Consider the following 15,493-nt stretch of genomic DNA (forward strand, 5'->3'; position numbering starts at 1 on the left):
GGTGAAGCTCACAGTGGGTGGGGAGGAGAAGTGACACACGCTGATTTTACTAATAACTAAACAGAACACACGTCTGCAGAGCACAGAGCACAGAGGAGTCTGCGCCTGTTCCCCAGAATTCATCCAACAGATGTGTGTGATCAGATCAATCGCCTGCAGTGCAGCACCTACTAACTGTACCTGGGGATTAGGCGAACTTTGATTTCACTGAATGAAGTGAAGAACTATGGGAAAATCGTGCAGTGGGCAGTGAACCACGGCGTCTTCAGCGTCTCTCCACTGGGAGAGAAATCCCCTCAGAAAGAACCAGAGAGCTGCAGGAAAACCGAGACTGGAGACAACACGAGCAGTGGCACTGAAGCGTTGGTCAGACGTTCTGTGAACGTTAGGAAACGCACAGTCTTCTTCAGCCTTTTCAAATAATTTATTGCTGTGTTGGACGACTGCTGTATGTGAAAGTGACACTGTATTCATAGTAATATAGTGAGTGTAATAGGATGAGTACTTTCTTTGTAAAACAGGAGTGGGCTGACGGAGCAGCAGCAGCCTGGATGGAGGCTTCACACACTGCTTCTTCATTCACAGGAACATGGTACAAGACCATCACGAACACGCTGACGTCATGTCACTGACTGTGTATCTGTCACTTCAACACCTTCTGATGTGAGAGTGGAGCTGAAACACGACGCCAACCACAGCTGAAAGAAACATAATACTGATCAATCCGACTGCGATCAATAATCATTCATCAACCTTTACTACAGTTACACCCGTCAGATCTCAGTCCTGGGTAATGTGAAGCTGTAGTGACTGGTGGTAACAGAAAGCACTGACCACAGGGGGCAGCAGAGGTGCTGCTGACTCTACAGTCTCCTAACAGAAGAAGAACGCACCGACCGAAGTCACAGGCGAACTCATAACGTCCCAAAGCCGAAAGAAGACAGTCGACGGGTTTGGTTGGACTGAAACACGTGTCACATTTAATCCACCTGAGAAAAGCGAGCTCACCTGTAACCACGGTCACAGACACCAGCACAGCCAGTGCTCACAGACCGTGTTCAACTTTTTAAGGACTCTAACTTTAAAGCTTCTCACATGTTGTTCCTCGATTTCTTTATAAATCGAATCCTTGAGATTTTCTGATTGTTGATACAACAAAGTCACCTCAGGCCTGTGACGGGGATCTGCCACATCCACTCATTCACTCATTCATTCATTACTTTAAACTGAGAGACAGATGAATAACTGGATAAAGAAACTGAGATGAAGTCCAGCTCAGGCCGACTCTCACTGCTCATCTGGCCACTCCTGCTGTTTCACAGCCTTTCTAATAAAACGTGAGGAATTCACACTGATTCTGTCAAAGTCATTTTTAGAATAAAGTACAAAAACACAAAGTAGGTGACAGGTGTCGCATGTCAACAGCCAAACACAAACATTAAAGCTCAGGTATAAAGATATGCAATAAAACCAGCCCATAAAATGGAAACTAAAGTAACTTGATCCGGTATCCTGCACCAGAAACATGAGACTCTGCCGCTCAGCACGATGACGGACCTGAGACATTCACAGGTTCAATTCCATTGCAAAGCCCTTTCTGTCCTTTATGCAATCCAGTCCAATGTCAGTTTAACAGAGCGTGCCTTAAGTCTCCTGCTCCTCCTCCATCATCTTCTCGCCATCTGTCTCGTCTCTTTTAAAGGGGACGTCAGTGTTTCCCGTGCCAATGTCCAGCACTTGCAAGTTGGACAGGTGTGCGAAAGAGCTCTCGTCCACAGAGTCCACAGACAGGCGGTTAAACCTTTAAAGGACAGAAAGTGTGTGAAACATTTCTCCTCGTCTGACAGCTGATCAACACAGCCATTAGCTGACAGGATCAGGAAGGTACGTCACACTGAACAGCAGCCGCAGCAGGTGTTAGCTCACCTTACACCTCTGGAACACCTGGAATCTCCTCTGTCCAGATGGATGGAGGGATAACAACCAGCCAGCATGCAGTGCACATGAACATGCCATTTGTAATGAACACACACAGCTGCAGCCTGTGGGCATCAGCCTGCACCATGTGGAGTAAAGCACAGTGGAAAACGTGCTGAAGGCACAAGTTAGAGGAGATGGAGAGATTAGATACAGCATCACTGCAGAATGAAGCTCGGCTGGATTGTGCAGCACAGAGGGAATTCAGCTGATTAGTAACAGACTGGAACACGACGAGCTGAAACTATGATGTGAAAAGTTAAAAGCAGGGTTTGTAAATGTAAACGGAGCATTGGAACTGCTGTAACATCTCAGTGTCTCAGTCACAGAACTGTCAATGACGAATTCCACAGTCTGGAAAATGTGCTCATTCACTTTCTTGGCCAGAGTTAGATTAGAAGATTGATAGCAGTGTCATCTGTAGCAGAGCAGTTTAAAGCACAGCAACAGTTCCTCACAGACAGTCACACGTTATCATTTCCTGATCGGGGATCAATCCAAGTGGAGAAGGAACTTATGTAAGGAGCCGCCCACACATTTCCATAAAGTGCTGAGCTGCCTCCTCCTGCATGTGCTGTGCAGCTAGTCTGAAGTAAAACATGCAAACAACCATGAAGCATGAATGGAGCCTTAAACACCTGCTCACTTCTTCTGTGGAAAGAACATCGAGAGCTGAGTGTGAGCAGGAACGTGACTGAGGCTAAGAAACGGTGTGTGTCCGTTACCGGAGGAAGATGCCTTTGATGTTCGGAGTGCCTTCGAATGCTGAAGCAGGAACACTGGAGATGCGGTTACTCTGCAGGTACAGGTACTCCAGAGACTCAGGCAGGTCAGAGGGGACGTGTGTCAGCTGGTTACCAGACAGATCTAATGTCTAAAATCACAAGATGCATCATAAATAATGACCATGATGAAACACACTGATCTGTGTGATGAGGTTAGTGCAGTGTGTACCTGAACAGGAAACAGCTGCACCCTGGGAAATGTTGGTTAATCATCTTTTAGATAAAACAGTGGTTAGCTCTGTTAACCAGACGTACGGTAACAAACCGGGGCTACACTGGTGCATACTCCTGCCAGGAAATAGCCACAGCCCAGTGATGTCTGCCAGCTTAGCTTTTAAACACGTTACCAAACCAGCTGCTGGTGACTGAGACTAACTGTGGTACTGTGACACAGCAGGTGGTGACTGACTGTTTCACCCTCAGCCTCATTAATTATTATTATTATTACTCCTGCTATCAGTCTGACATCATTAGTTCTGTTGTTGTTATTGTTTGTATTGTTATTAGTCCTGTTACTAATGTTACTGTCCTCTGATTACCTTTAATCCTGCTCTGCATGAAACCTGCAGTCCCAACTTCTCTGTCCTCCCCTCTGTCTCTCCCTCTCTCCCTCCCCCTCCCTCCCTTCCCCTCCCTCTCTCTGTCCTCTCTCCCCCTCCCGCCCTCGCCCTCTCCCCCTCCCTCTCTCTCTCTGTCCTCTCTCCCCCTCCCACCCTCCCCCTGTCCTCTCTCCCCCTCTCCCCCTGTCCTCTCTCCCCCTCCCTCCCTCTCTCTCCCTCCCTCTCTCTCTCTCTGTCCTCTCCCTCCCTCTGTCCTCTCTCCCTCCCTCCCTCTGTCCTCTCTCCCCCTCCCTCCCTCCCTCCCTCCCTCCGCCCCCCCTCTCCCCCTCCCTCCATCCATCCCTCTGTCCTCTCTCCCCCTCCCTCCCTCCCTCCCTCTCTGTCCTCTCCCTCCCTCTGTCCTCTCTCTCTCTCTCCCTCCCTCTGTCCTCTCTCCCTCCCTCCCTCCGTCCCTCCCTCCCTCCGCCCCCCCTCCCTCTCCTCTCTCCCCCTCCCTCTCTCCCTCTCCCCCCCTCCCTCCCTCCGCCCCCCCTCCTCTCTCCCCCTCCCTCCCCCCCCCCCTCTCCTTCTCTCCCTCCCTCCCCCCCTCTCCTTCTCTCCCTCTCTCTGTCCACCCCTCCCTCAGCCCCAGCAGGTCTCTGTCCACTGTCCCCCGCACCACCAGAACCACGTCACTTGCATAAAAATCCTTCTTGCTTTTGATATTTTAATGGCAGACAGTGGAAGCAGGTGGAAAACCTGGTGCCACATCCTCACAAAGTTCAGGTTCAGGTTATGAAGCCCCACGTCACAGTCTTATGCTAGTGTCTGATGCAGATACTCACTGTGAGAGCACTGAGCTCCATCCAGGCTCCCTGGTAGACTGAGTTCAGCTTCAGCTGGTTGTCACTTAGGATGAGCTTGCGTAGCTTCTCCATGCCCGTCAGCGCACCATCCGGGACAGAGTTGAGCTGGTTGTTCTTGACTTCAAGCACCTGCAGGCTGCGAGGAAGACCCAGGGGCATGGAGTGAAGGCTGTTCCCTGACAGGTCCAGTTTTTCCAGCACACGCAGCTTCCTGAAGGCCTCACGGTGCACCTTCAGGCTGGTCAGCTTGTTGTAGCTGAGGTTGAGCTCCGTCAGGGTGTACAGCAGGGCCAGGTCATTGCGGCCAATTTCAGAAATGGAGTTGTGGAGCAGCATCAGGGTCTTGGCTCGTCGAGGCAAGCCCCTGGGAACCCGCTCCAGCAAATTGTTGTACATGTGCAGAGTATGCAGCTTCTTCAAGCCCTGGTCGAAGTGCAAATTAAAGATTCAGCAGGTGGCTCATTATCATGCATAAGGTCAAACAGTTAAGTCTCTTCCAACGTGTTCTCACCACTGAAAACAGTAAATCAAATCGAGTCCGCTGCTCTGTGAGAGATCTGAAAGAACGCTACATGAAACACACATGTACCTGGAAGGCAGCTGCATGGATGGAGCGCGAGCGGAGCTTGTTGTTGTGGAGGAGCAGGTACTCAAGGTTTCGGACGGAGGTAAGAGCGTCTCCAGGGATGCTGCGGATAGAGTTCTTCTCCAGGTGCAGCAGCACTAGATTTCGAGGCAGACCCCTAGGGACGACGCTCAGGTTGTTGTTTGACAAGTCCAGGCACTCCAGGCTGGTTAGCTGGCTGCCAGGAGAGAGGAAGAGGAAGAGCCATCAAATCAAAGCTCTCTCATCCTGCACTGTGCTGCTTTCTCTCTGCTGCTGACACACGACATTTCACACGGAAATCCATGAATAATCAAGGCTGTGCAGTACAATACTTGGCAATGGCACCAACATGTTAGGATGTGTAAACCACTGGGGGTTTGTGAGTGAGGATTCTGTCCACCTGAAAGTCTCGTTGTCCATGCCTTCATTGCTGAGGAGGTTGTTTTGGAGATACAGCTCCCTGAGGTTTGACAAGTTGTCAAAGGCTCCCGCTGGGATTTTCTCCAACTTGTTACTCTGCAGCAAAAGCAGCATGTTACCGTCAAAATCATATTCATGAATAAAAAGAAGCAGACCTGTTTCAGCTCCCAGCATATCAATGCAAACTTAATCAGGAAAGCTTTGTAGTTTCCTCTGAGCTCATCTGCTCTCCAGGGAATGTGGTGGAGTTAAAGGTGCTGTACCTTCAGATGAAGACGGTAAAGGGTGGAGGGCAGGCTCCTGGGTACAACCCGCAGGAAGTTGCTGGACATGGTGAGGATCTCCAGATTTTCAGAACCATTGAACATGTGATCAGGAAGCCCTGAGTCAGTCAGCTTGTTGTTATGGAGATACACAGACCTGGGAGCCATGAGGAAGGGACACGCCAATGTGTAAATGGAAATAATTCCAGGAGCAAGGGACACATTCACACAGACACAAATTCATACCTCAGTTTGGGTTTATGGCCAAACGTGTATGGGTAGATCCGTACCAGCTGATTGGCAGCAAAATCAGCACTAACCAAAGAGGGAGGCAGGACCTTTGGTGCTGAAGTAAGCTGAAAGCACAAGAAGCAGGATCCTGTTACAGTGCTGGGTGCACAGTGTGTAAGTGGCTCTGACACTGGAATCTGTGGTTTGCATCCTCCTGCCAACAGCTCAAAACTTCTTTGAACTATAACCACAATCGTTCCCCGAGTTTAAACAAGTATTTAGCAATGTTTGCTGTGGGGCTGCAGAGATGAGTCTGTCCACCACTCTGATCCCGAGAGAAGGATTCTGACAAAACCTACAGATATTCATGCTCACAAGAGGATGAACCCTAATGTCACACTCTTCAATTATCTATCAAATACTGGATCTTCTGGAAGGACCAGTATAAATCCAGTACAGACATTCATAGTTCCCAGACAATGCACCCCGTGACTTTCTTTCCTCTGGCATTGTCAGCTGGATGACATCACTGACATTCATTGTCCCCTCAAGATGAATTATTAGACCTTTCGTGATCCTTTAACTTTTCATCTCGTACCATAAGAATAATCGAATGCTAACAGAAATCTAATGTTGACGCCTTCAGCCTCAGCTGGACTTTGCCTTTAGTTCTATTTACCAAATGTTTAAAATGCTCACAAAGTAAGCTGGTGATCATGGTGAACATTATACCTGAAAATATGAAACTGTCATGTTAACATTATCACTGTGAGCATGTTAGCATTTAGCCCAGAGCAGCCTCACACAGCTATACGCCTGGCTGTAAAGTCTTACTCCACTTTTTCCAGCCATGAAGAATCACAACTTTCATAACCTCTGACACAGAGATGGCAGATCAGAAAATGCTCAGTGGATAGTTTTTGTGATGGTCATATGGGTGATTCTGAAACGTATCGATAAACTACGTGTTTCATGGTTTAAAACTATCCTGGATTCTTTCCATATTTCCAACATTTGATTTAATGCAACCTGTCTGGCTTCTCCAAAGAAGCAGGAACTATTTGATTTGCTACAGAGGAGAGATGCTGTTTGGTGTACCTCCTCATGTAAGAGCACACTTTACCACAGCTGGAGCTACACTGCACAAAACAGCAGAGAATATAGAAATCCGAGAGGCACTGGTGAGATTAGATATTCATTTAGAGCTCTCTCCTTTATAATATGGTTTATGGATTAAAGCAGCATGGGTGTCTTTGAGGCTTAGCGAGCACTTAAAAAATCCTCTATTCTTCCTGCATCCTGTTTCCTATTCATCCCTGTGAAGGCACAGACAAATCTGTCCATCTTTTCTCTCTGGCTCTGTGTCCAAAAGGGTCAGTCACATTTTATCTCCGACCAGCTGGCACAGCCATACTGCAAGTCATTACAAGCATAAGCTCACACAGAGTGTATGAGAGTGGACACCTCTGTCTGCCAGATGGCACTATGTCAGTGCATCAGAATAGAACAGAATAGAAAAGAAAAATGGTGAGATGAGCTGTAACATGTAAGCCATGAACTTGCCGTGCATCGTGTCAGCACAGCTGAGGTTAGCAGAGAGAACATTTGAAAGCCTGGTGTATGACTCACCTTGTTGTTTGCCAAGTATAAATACGCCAGCTGCTCGAGCATCTCGAAACCTTCATCTTCAAGGCCTGTGAAGGGAAACACAGTGTGTTCCTAATCAATACGTTTGGCCATCAGCAGCCAAAACACAACCATAAGCCGCTTTTATCAAACACATTGTAAACATGAAAATAATCTCACTGTTTACATGAGCAGCTCAGGAAAAACTGTTGATTTGTTTTATGGGACGATGTCAAACACAAAAGAAGGAACTCAGGTAAACTTACTGAAGGTTACTGGATACTAACTGTGCATCACTTTGATAATTCAATATGTTCTATTCAGTTGAATAATTCATAGTTATCATGCAGTTTGTTCATGTTGCTCTAAGCAGCAGCAGCATCACGTATCAGTGACCACATCAGTAACTGATCCCATCACTGTGTTCAGTCTGATGCTGTGGTACAGATCAGTGGGTGTGTGACACACTCTGGGCTTCTAGCTCTAAAGATTTTAGTAAAGAACAAAACATCAGCTGGAACATTTGACCATATGTTTGAGCCACGTGGGTAAAGTGGAGTCCAGGCACACCCAGGGCGCTTTTCAGGCGAGCCCAGGAGAAGATTAGCATTTGGCAAGAACTTCTTCTAGATTGAAAAGGTAAATAAATAAATAAATAAATAAATAAATAAAATGTCAAGTAGTAAAAACACATCAAGTCATTTCTCCTTCATGCCTTCTTCTTACCTCATGTACTCCATTACTACAGAATGTTTAATTCACACTGCTGTGGGAAGCTGCAGTTAGAGTGAGAGTGATGGCCGGCTGCCACCAACAATACAGGCTTAACCCACAGCAACAAACAGCTGCTAGCAGCAGCTATGTTGGGTGTTTCGTGTGTTGCTGGTATGTTGCTGGTATGTTGCTGGTATTATGTGGCGAGTGTAGATATCAAAGCTAGAACAGGGATATAAAGTGTGTCATCTGTAGCTCCCAAACAGGGATTAGCTCTCGTACAGCTGTCGTGGACTTGCAATGTTGCTTGCTAGAATTAGCATGTCAGAGCATTTCTTTATGCTCTTCCACACACACTGTGACTCTTACAAGCTAACGGTAAACACTGGAAGTAACTCAAGTAAAGCAGAGAAGTCAATCATCTGAGCCAGTGAATGTCAGTCACCCAGCAGTGTCTCACTAAAGTTAGCTAACATTAGTTAACTTAAGCTGCCATAGGCTACTGGTAACCAGACCTGGACTGAGAGACAGTGTCTTTTGTTGCTAATGCATTTGTCTTTTAATTTCTATTTTATTTGAGATCAAGACAACGCTTTAAAAACTATTCCATCCTGTGGAAACTGGGTCAGTTTTCAGGATCAGGATCTGATGCCCACATCAGTTGTCCTCCACTAAGCGGGTGTTACGGGAACAGCTGAAGTTACACTCAGTATTGACACACGACAGCTCAGTGGCAGATTAATTACTTATAACTATTGCTCCAAATCCACCTGACAGTCTGAGGCTCCGACCTCTGACAACAGGAACCAGCAGTCCTGTGTGTCCCAGCCTGATGTTCAACAGACTCCCGCAGGTGTTTGGATTGTGTTACAGTGTTTACCATCCGTGCTGAGCCAGTTGTTCTGAAGGTTGAGAGTCTCAAGTTGATGCAGATGGGAAATGTGCTCCAACGTTATCTCCTCGATTTTGTTGTTCTGGTGTGATGAGACAAAACATGGACAGTAAATACAAAGGTAACTCCCTCACTCCTGAGCTCAATCACAAACTGTACACGTGTATTACAGTCTGTCTGTCTGTGTGTGTGTGTGTGAGACCTGTAGAGAGAGCTGGCGGGTTTTCTCAGATAAGTCAGCAGGGAACTCTATGAGGTCGACTCCAGCGCAGTCCACTGCCCCCTCTGCTGTACAGCTACACTCGGACGGGCACTGGACCGGATCGGACTTCGTCACCGCTGTGGCAGCCTCCTTTATTGGCTCAGCCTCCTCCTCTTTCACTGGTTCAAGAGGAGCCTGGCAGCGCACCAAAACCCAGGCCAAGAGCAGCACACTCAGGGCCCGCAGGACGGAATGTTTGGGAAAGGACATGTCCAATGCTGAGCTCTCCTGTTGCACAAGACCATGGACAGTGAAGTGAAAAACATCAGGTCAGTGTTTGGTTTCTGGGAACAGAGCCACGGAAAAGCTGCAGTGTGCAACATTTGGACACTGAAGTCGTAGTTTTTAAAACTCTGGGACTTTGTTAATGGAGTGTTGGCTGAGCGAGCGCAGATAAAGTGGTGGGCGTGGCATCGTGTTGTCAATCATCATTTTGCACTACTCTGCTTCTCCTAAGGTGTGAGGAGGCGTACCTACTGCCTGTCAATCACACATGACCAGCTCAGACTGGTTCTTGTTACCTGCTAATTGCAGAGAAAAAGCTGTTAAAAAATGGCTGTGATGATGATGATGATGATGATGATGGTGCTGAGAACAGAGACGGAACATAAATCAAACTTTGGGCTTTGAAACCAAAACAACGAGCTGAAGGACGTTAAAACGCTGCACAGCAGAGCTGGTGATGCAGCATGTTTGTAATTGAGGCAGGTGAGCCACCTGTTCAGTCACCTGAGGCTGAGTCGAACACTCACAGGCCGCTTCCCACTCTGTTTTATGTAAACTAATACATTTGACAGATTTAACTAAAGTGAATTTATGAACTGTTCCGTCAGCAATTAGTGATAAAGGTGGGAAATCAGAATATATTCCTCTGATTCGCCTGCGTATGGTGGGTTTACCTTCATCAGACACCCCCACAGTGATAATCTAAAGGTTAGAACACACACTCTCACCACAGCACTCCAAAATCCCAGAACCTCTTCCCAGCTCAGCTCAGCTGGCGTTTTGAAATTGCACATGGTTCACAGCTGAGGGTTAAAGCGTTTACCACCCAGTGACTCACAGCGCTCTGATACCAGCCAGCAGACAGAGTATTTATGCTGCAGTCACAGCTCTGTCACGCTGAGTCTGAGACTACAGAAGGTCGGCTCTACAAACTAAGGATGTTTGAATGATGAGGGCATTGACCAGGAACGGAGTAATGATACGACACTTCTGAATGGCATTGTGGGAAGTCTAGGATCCATACTACAGAATAAAACTCTGCTTTCAATGTGATCCTTTTTAAACCCAGTGAATCTGCTCAGCACAGTTTACAGCAGGGATATGAACCTGTGTGCTGTAAACAAACAAACAAAAAAAAAAACAGTATCATTCTGTGTAAAAATACATTAAACTGATGGAGGTTTGCACCATTTACGCACCGGGCTGAAAATAAAAGTCGGCTCTGTGCTCCTCGTCTCTGCTGCGTCTGAACCTTCAGTCAGCAGAGACTGAAGATTATTCACCAACTGCAAGGCTGATTCAAAAAACAACACAAAAAGAACATTAGCAACAACCCTGACACACATCTTCATTTTCAGAGTGAACGCAGCAGCGTTTGTGTCAGGCTAGTGTGGGCACCAAAGGCAAAGGTCCACCAGCAGAGCCACTGCTGTGTGTCACACCACAACTACCAGAACCACTGTGGTAAACACACACACACACAACCCACACAGCAGCGTGCACACACCCACAGCCAACGAAAAGTAGAACCCTGTGCACTTATTGTACGATGTCTGGTTAGAACAAGAACATCACAGCATCCCGGACTCAGAAACACTCTCATGTTACCTCAGAATTGAAAAACTCTTTATTCACAGACACGCTGAGTGTTTTAAAAGTCATCTTGTTCTCATTTTGTTCTGCTCTCTCTCAGCAGAGGTTGCACGCTGCCTCTGTGAAAGAGTCTGGACTGTCTGAAATACACATACCACAACTGTCATGCATGGATGAAGGACGCTGACACTTAAAGCTCAGTCTAAGCTCCTTGTAACGTAACAGCCGCCATTAAAACATGCAGCAGTAAAATACTGTACTTTACCCCTTCCCGAACAACGTTTGCTGAAATGCACTGAAGTCTGACGTCCAGTCCAAACACAGGCTGTCCCATAGCAGGCGAGGCGTCCCACAGCCACACCAGATACCCTCCAGATGTGAGAGAGCAGTGGGAGTGGGAGAGAGAAAGCTAAGAGAAAGAAAGGAAAGGGAACAGACGAGAGTGAGAAGGAAGGGAGTGAGTAAGAGAGACAGCTCTGACCTGACTGGGAGCCAGAATCACAGATTCTTTCTGTTTTTCTCTGTTTTCCCTCAGAGCAGCAGGTCTCTCCACTTCAAATGGTTTACGTTTGTGTTGTGAAAGCTGGGTTTGGTGGAGTTTGGTAAAGTTCCTAGACTCAACAAAACCTCGCCAACCCACGATTCAGCTGAGATGATAATCATACTGCAGACTCAGGATAAGAAATACTTGGATGCACTTAAAGGCTGGATGACTTCAAACAGACAGGGTGGCTGTATCTGGGACGTTCAGCTGAACACAGGCTGGTTCTCTGGGGTATTCTGAATCTGAAACATCTGTACTGCAGATTGTTGTTAAAGATTCTACATACAAAGATCAATCAATAAGCTTCTGCTCCTGTTTGTTCACAGAAACATGTTGAGATAACTTTCATGTGAGGAAGACACAGATGAGTCCAGAATATTCCTACAATAAATAAAAAAGTGGAAGAGACGCAGCCAAAAGGAGGCGTCAGCACGAGGTCTGAGCTCCTACGTGGTCCTGGATTTTTTTCAGTCAGCCCACCTCCTTTCAGGCACAGTGTGTGAACATCTGCTACCATTACAATGAACCAGAAGAGTTTTGAAATGATTCATCACCGTGGATAATCAAAATACGCTTCAGCTAAAAGACGTGGATTTGTTTTTGTTTTTCTTTCTTATTTACTTTTCCACCTTGTTTCTTACCTTCTGCTTCAGATTAAAAATTATTTTACTAATCTGTGTGAGGAATGGTTAGAGCCTTATTTCTCATCTTTTCTTGCTGTGCTGATTTTTTTTGTCTGCAGCAGCTTCTTGCAGATGTTGAAGGACATCAGTCTTCTGAGGAAGTCCAATCGGCTCTGTCCTCTCCCACAGAGCATCTGTGTTGGCAGTCCAGTCCAGGTTATCATCCAGCTGCCGTCCCAGGTGTTTGTAAGTCTGTACAAACTCCACAGTCCCCCAGTCACACATACTGAGATCCACCTGTGAAGTAGTCCATGATCCATGCTGGTGTCGAAGGCGCTGGAGAAGAACAATGTAATCCTCACAGCACCACTGCCCCTGTCCGGGTGAGAGAGGGACCGGTGTAGCAAGCAGACAATGGCGTCCTCCACTCCCACCTTCTCCTGATACACGAACTGCAGAGGGTCGAGAGCGTGGCAGGCCCGTGGTCAGGTGGTCTTCATCACGTGTGACGTCAGGGCGAGCGGCCTGAAGTCGTTCAGCTGTTTATGTGGGGGGGGTTTTCAGGCCTGGGAGGATGCAGGATGTCTTCCACAGCTGAAGGACTCTCCATCGCTGGCTCGGGTTGAAGATGCGCTGTAGTGGATCTCTGAGTTCCAATGCACAGACCTTCAGCAGCCGTTAAACTTTGGCACCTGCTTCACAGTTTGATTGTCAACCTTAAAGTTTAAACCTCTTTCTGCCTCTGCATGGATGGTGTTTAATAACTGATTCTTTGGACATTTCAAGGTAAGCACCACATAATTTGGTTCCTATTAGAGAAAATTGTTTGCTGAAGTTGAAAAAAACAGTTTTCTATTGATTTACCAGAAACCCTGTGATGTTCCTCCATTAGAAGCAGGAATGTGAAAGTTGCCTTTAATACAAAGTGAGTGATTCACAGAGATTCAGGGACATCTACACAATGCACGGCGCCATCAGTGATTACTACATTTATCTGTCAAGTCTGAAATTTAAAGGTGAGCAAACGTTTTCATCTGGACTCAGCACTGAGCTGCTGCAGTGAGTCTGTGGAACATAACTCTCCCTCTGCACTGGAACTGCAGCCTGAAGAATGAGGACAGGGGTCAATGCTTGGACAGGGGTGGGGGACACTGGGTCCCTCTGATGGGCTTTGAGTCTCACTTTGATCACAGGTGTGGAGAGCTGGTGTTCTCAGGCTGACAGAGGCTCTCTGCTCTGGTTTTAATAAGTTTCCACGGTTTCAGTGGAACATGTTCGGACAGCTCTCTCAGAGCTGTGGCTGTTCCAACAGTTAGTTTACAGCTTTTCCTGCAGGTTCTGAGGTTTCATGTCATTCTCCAGCACACAGCACAGAACAGCAGGGGTAGTGTTGGTCATTATAACCCGTCAGCAGGGAACCTACACTGCTGTGTTTAACAGTCAATCAGCCCCCGGCTTATTTCTGGTTTACACTTTCAGTGACAGCTGAGACGTCACGTGATGTTTTCGCAGGTTCTTCTTATGAACCGATCCTTTTCATCTTTTACCTGAATATTTGTAACTCTTCCACTGAGCACAGCTCTTTAACAGGAAGCTCTGCTGTCTCATGTAGAAGCAGAAAACAAAACACGGATCCATCTCCTGCTTGGTCCAAACAAACCACTGGGTTTTTGGAAACATACGACAGCTCATTCTGCAGCAGATACTAACGAGCTGTAAACAAGATGAATCACTGCTGAGTTGTATAACGTGTAAACATTTCATTCAGGTCAGGGTCACGGTGACAAGGTCAGCGCCCTCCATCAATCCAAAATGTTAATAAACCTCAAACCTGAATATTTAAGAAAGTAAAAGTGGGGGTTTGGTTTTTTTAGAATATCTGTGTAGTTACTGTGCTACCAAATGAAAAACTTTTATAAATTAAATAAAATAAAATAAATTTACCCATCTGTTAAAGTGAGAATAACAAACCAGTCAAACCGGTGTAGCCGCCCTTCCTTTCAGTAAGTCGAAGGCCTTCTGTTCACAGTGTGTCGGGCGCAGCCTCCCAGACGCCGCTCAGAGAAGTGCACCGCCCATTTTACCTGAGGAAAAGAAGCTGCCTAATAATCATACACACTCCCTCATTACACTAATACACATCACCTGACATGCTTACATCCAATCAGCATTCACGTTTAGCTTGGAGTTGGAAAATATGCATAAAAATAACATGGTCAAAATACTCACCTGGCTAATGACACGGTGCAGAGCGAGCAGAGACATCATGTAATCATACATGTACAGGTTCACAGGATCACAGCTGATGCAGCTAATGCTCCTTCACAGCATCTTTTTCAAGCCCAAACCAAGATAACCTGATGATATCAGACGCTTTATTCAGATTCCCTGCGTCTTCAGGATTATTTCCTCAGCTCTCAGACGGGTTAGCTGAACTTCATGTGTAAAACGGGTGGAGTGCCACTTTAAGTTCTCACTCTGGGGGAAATGTGGATTATCACTTCTACCAGCTTCTAAATCAATCGATGATGCTGTTCACATTAAAATGAGAGCATTGGTGACATTATTCTACTTGTTAATGTTCTGAAATCAGGTTTGATGCAAACAGTTTAACATTTCAACATTTAAATGATCCACTGCAAAACAAAAGTGGAGAAATAAGACATGAAATCTCACACTCAAACAGCCGACCAATGAAATAACCCGTGTGACCACAGAGTAACGACGCAGAGAGCTGCAGGAGCCGAGCCAAAGCTGCAGAGGAATCTGGGTCAGAGCTAGTTAACAGATTTGTCTTTTAGCCACACTCCTCCATTTACACAGGAAAATCTACAGCGTGGCAGTCTGGACCCAGGTCTGCAGCGATCTCTGAAAGGGGAACATACGCAGGCTCAGCCAACCTGACAGTGACAGCCAAGAGCTGTCGCGTCTCAGCACACGGCCATTACTGTGGAAGGTCACGCTACAATACAACATCACACAACAGGCCCCTAAACTGAGTGGGAGGAGTCATCTGTGTGTGGTAATGTCTCGTGAAGCCAGGAGGAGAGTGATGATGGGAATTTAACGTCCACCCTTCACTCTGAATAAACACTGAAGCTTATGTTTGGGCACCCGGCCAATATTTCCATTTCAACATCCACAGGCTCAGCATCAGCATGTGATCATAGGAAAGATTCATGTTACAAACACGGGGCCAGCGTGCTGTCAGGTGAACTGCTTAGCAACATAAAGCCAACGGCAGTTAGGCAGGGGTGTCAGGGGTCAGGGGTGTGAGCTAAATACAGTCACTGTGAACGAAAAACAGACGAGTGAAGAGCGCCCAG

The 15,493-nt window shown here is 46.7% G+C and overlaps 1 protein-coding gene across 1 annotated transcript; it reads right to left on the minus strand.

The window, feature by feature from the left end:
* Positions 1-284: 284 nt before the first annotated feature.
* podn (podocan) lies at positions 285-11,506 on the minus strand. The gene is made up of 12 exons (XM_041039608.1): positions 11,266-11,506; positions 10,607-10,701; positions 9,123-9,410; positions 8,909-9,002; positions 7,318-7,382; positions 5,704-5,813; positions 5,458-5,614; positions 5,175-5,290; positions 4,757-4,970; positions 4,147-4,590; positions 2,703-2,851; positions 285-1,801 (listed from the first exon to the last, which is right to left on the minus strand). Exons 3-12 carry the CDS (start codon positions 9,390-9,392, stop codon positions 1,645-1,647), a joined length of 1,776 nt encoding a protein of 591 aa, XP_040895542.1. The 5' UTR covers positions 9,393-9,410; positions 10,607-10,701; positions 11,266-11,506; the 3' UTR covers positions 285-1,644.
* Between the last annotated feature and the right edge of the window lie 3,987 nt (positions 11,507-15,493).

The sequence above is a fragment of the Toxotes jaculatrix genome, chromosome 6 (assembly GCF_017976425.1).
Source record: "Toxotes jaculatrix isolate fToxJac2 chromosome 6, fToxJac2.pri, whole genome shotgun sequence".
Taxonomy (NCBI): domain Eukaryota; kingdom Metazoa; phylum Chordata; class Actinopteri; family Toxotidae; genus Toxotes; species Toxotes jaculatrix.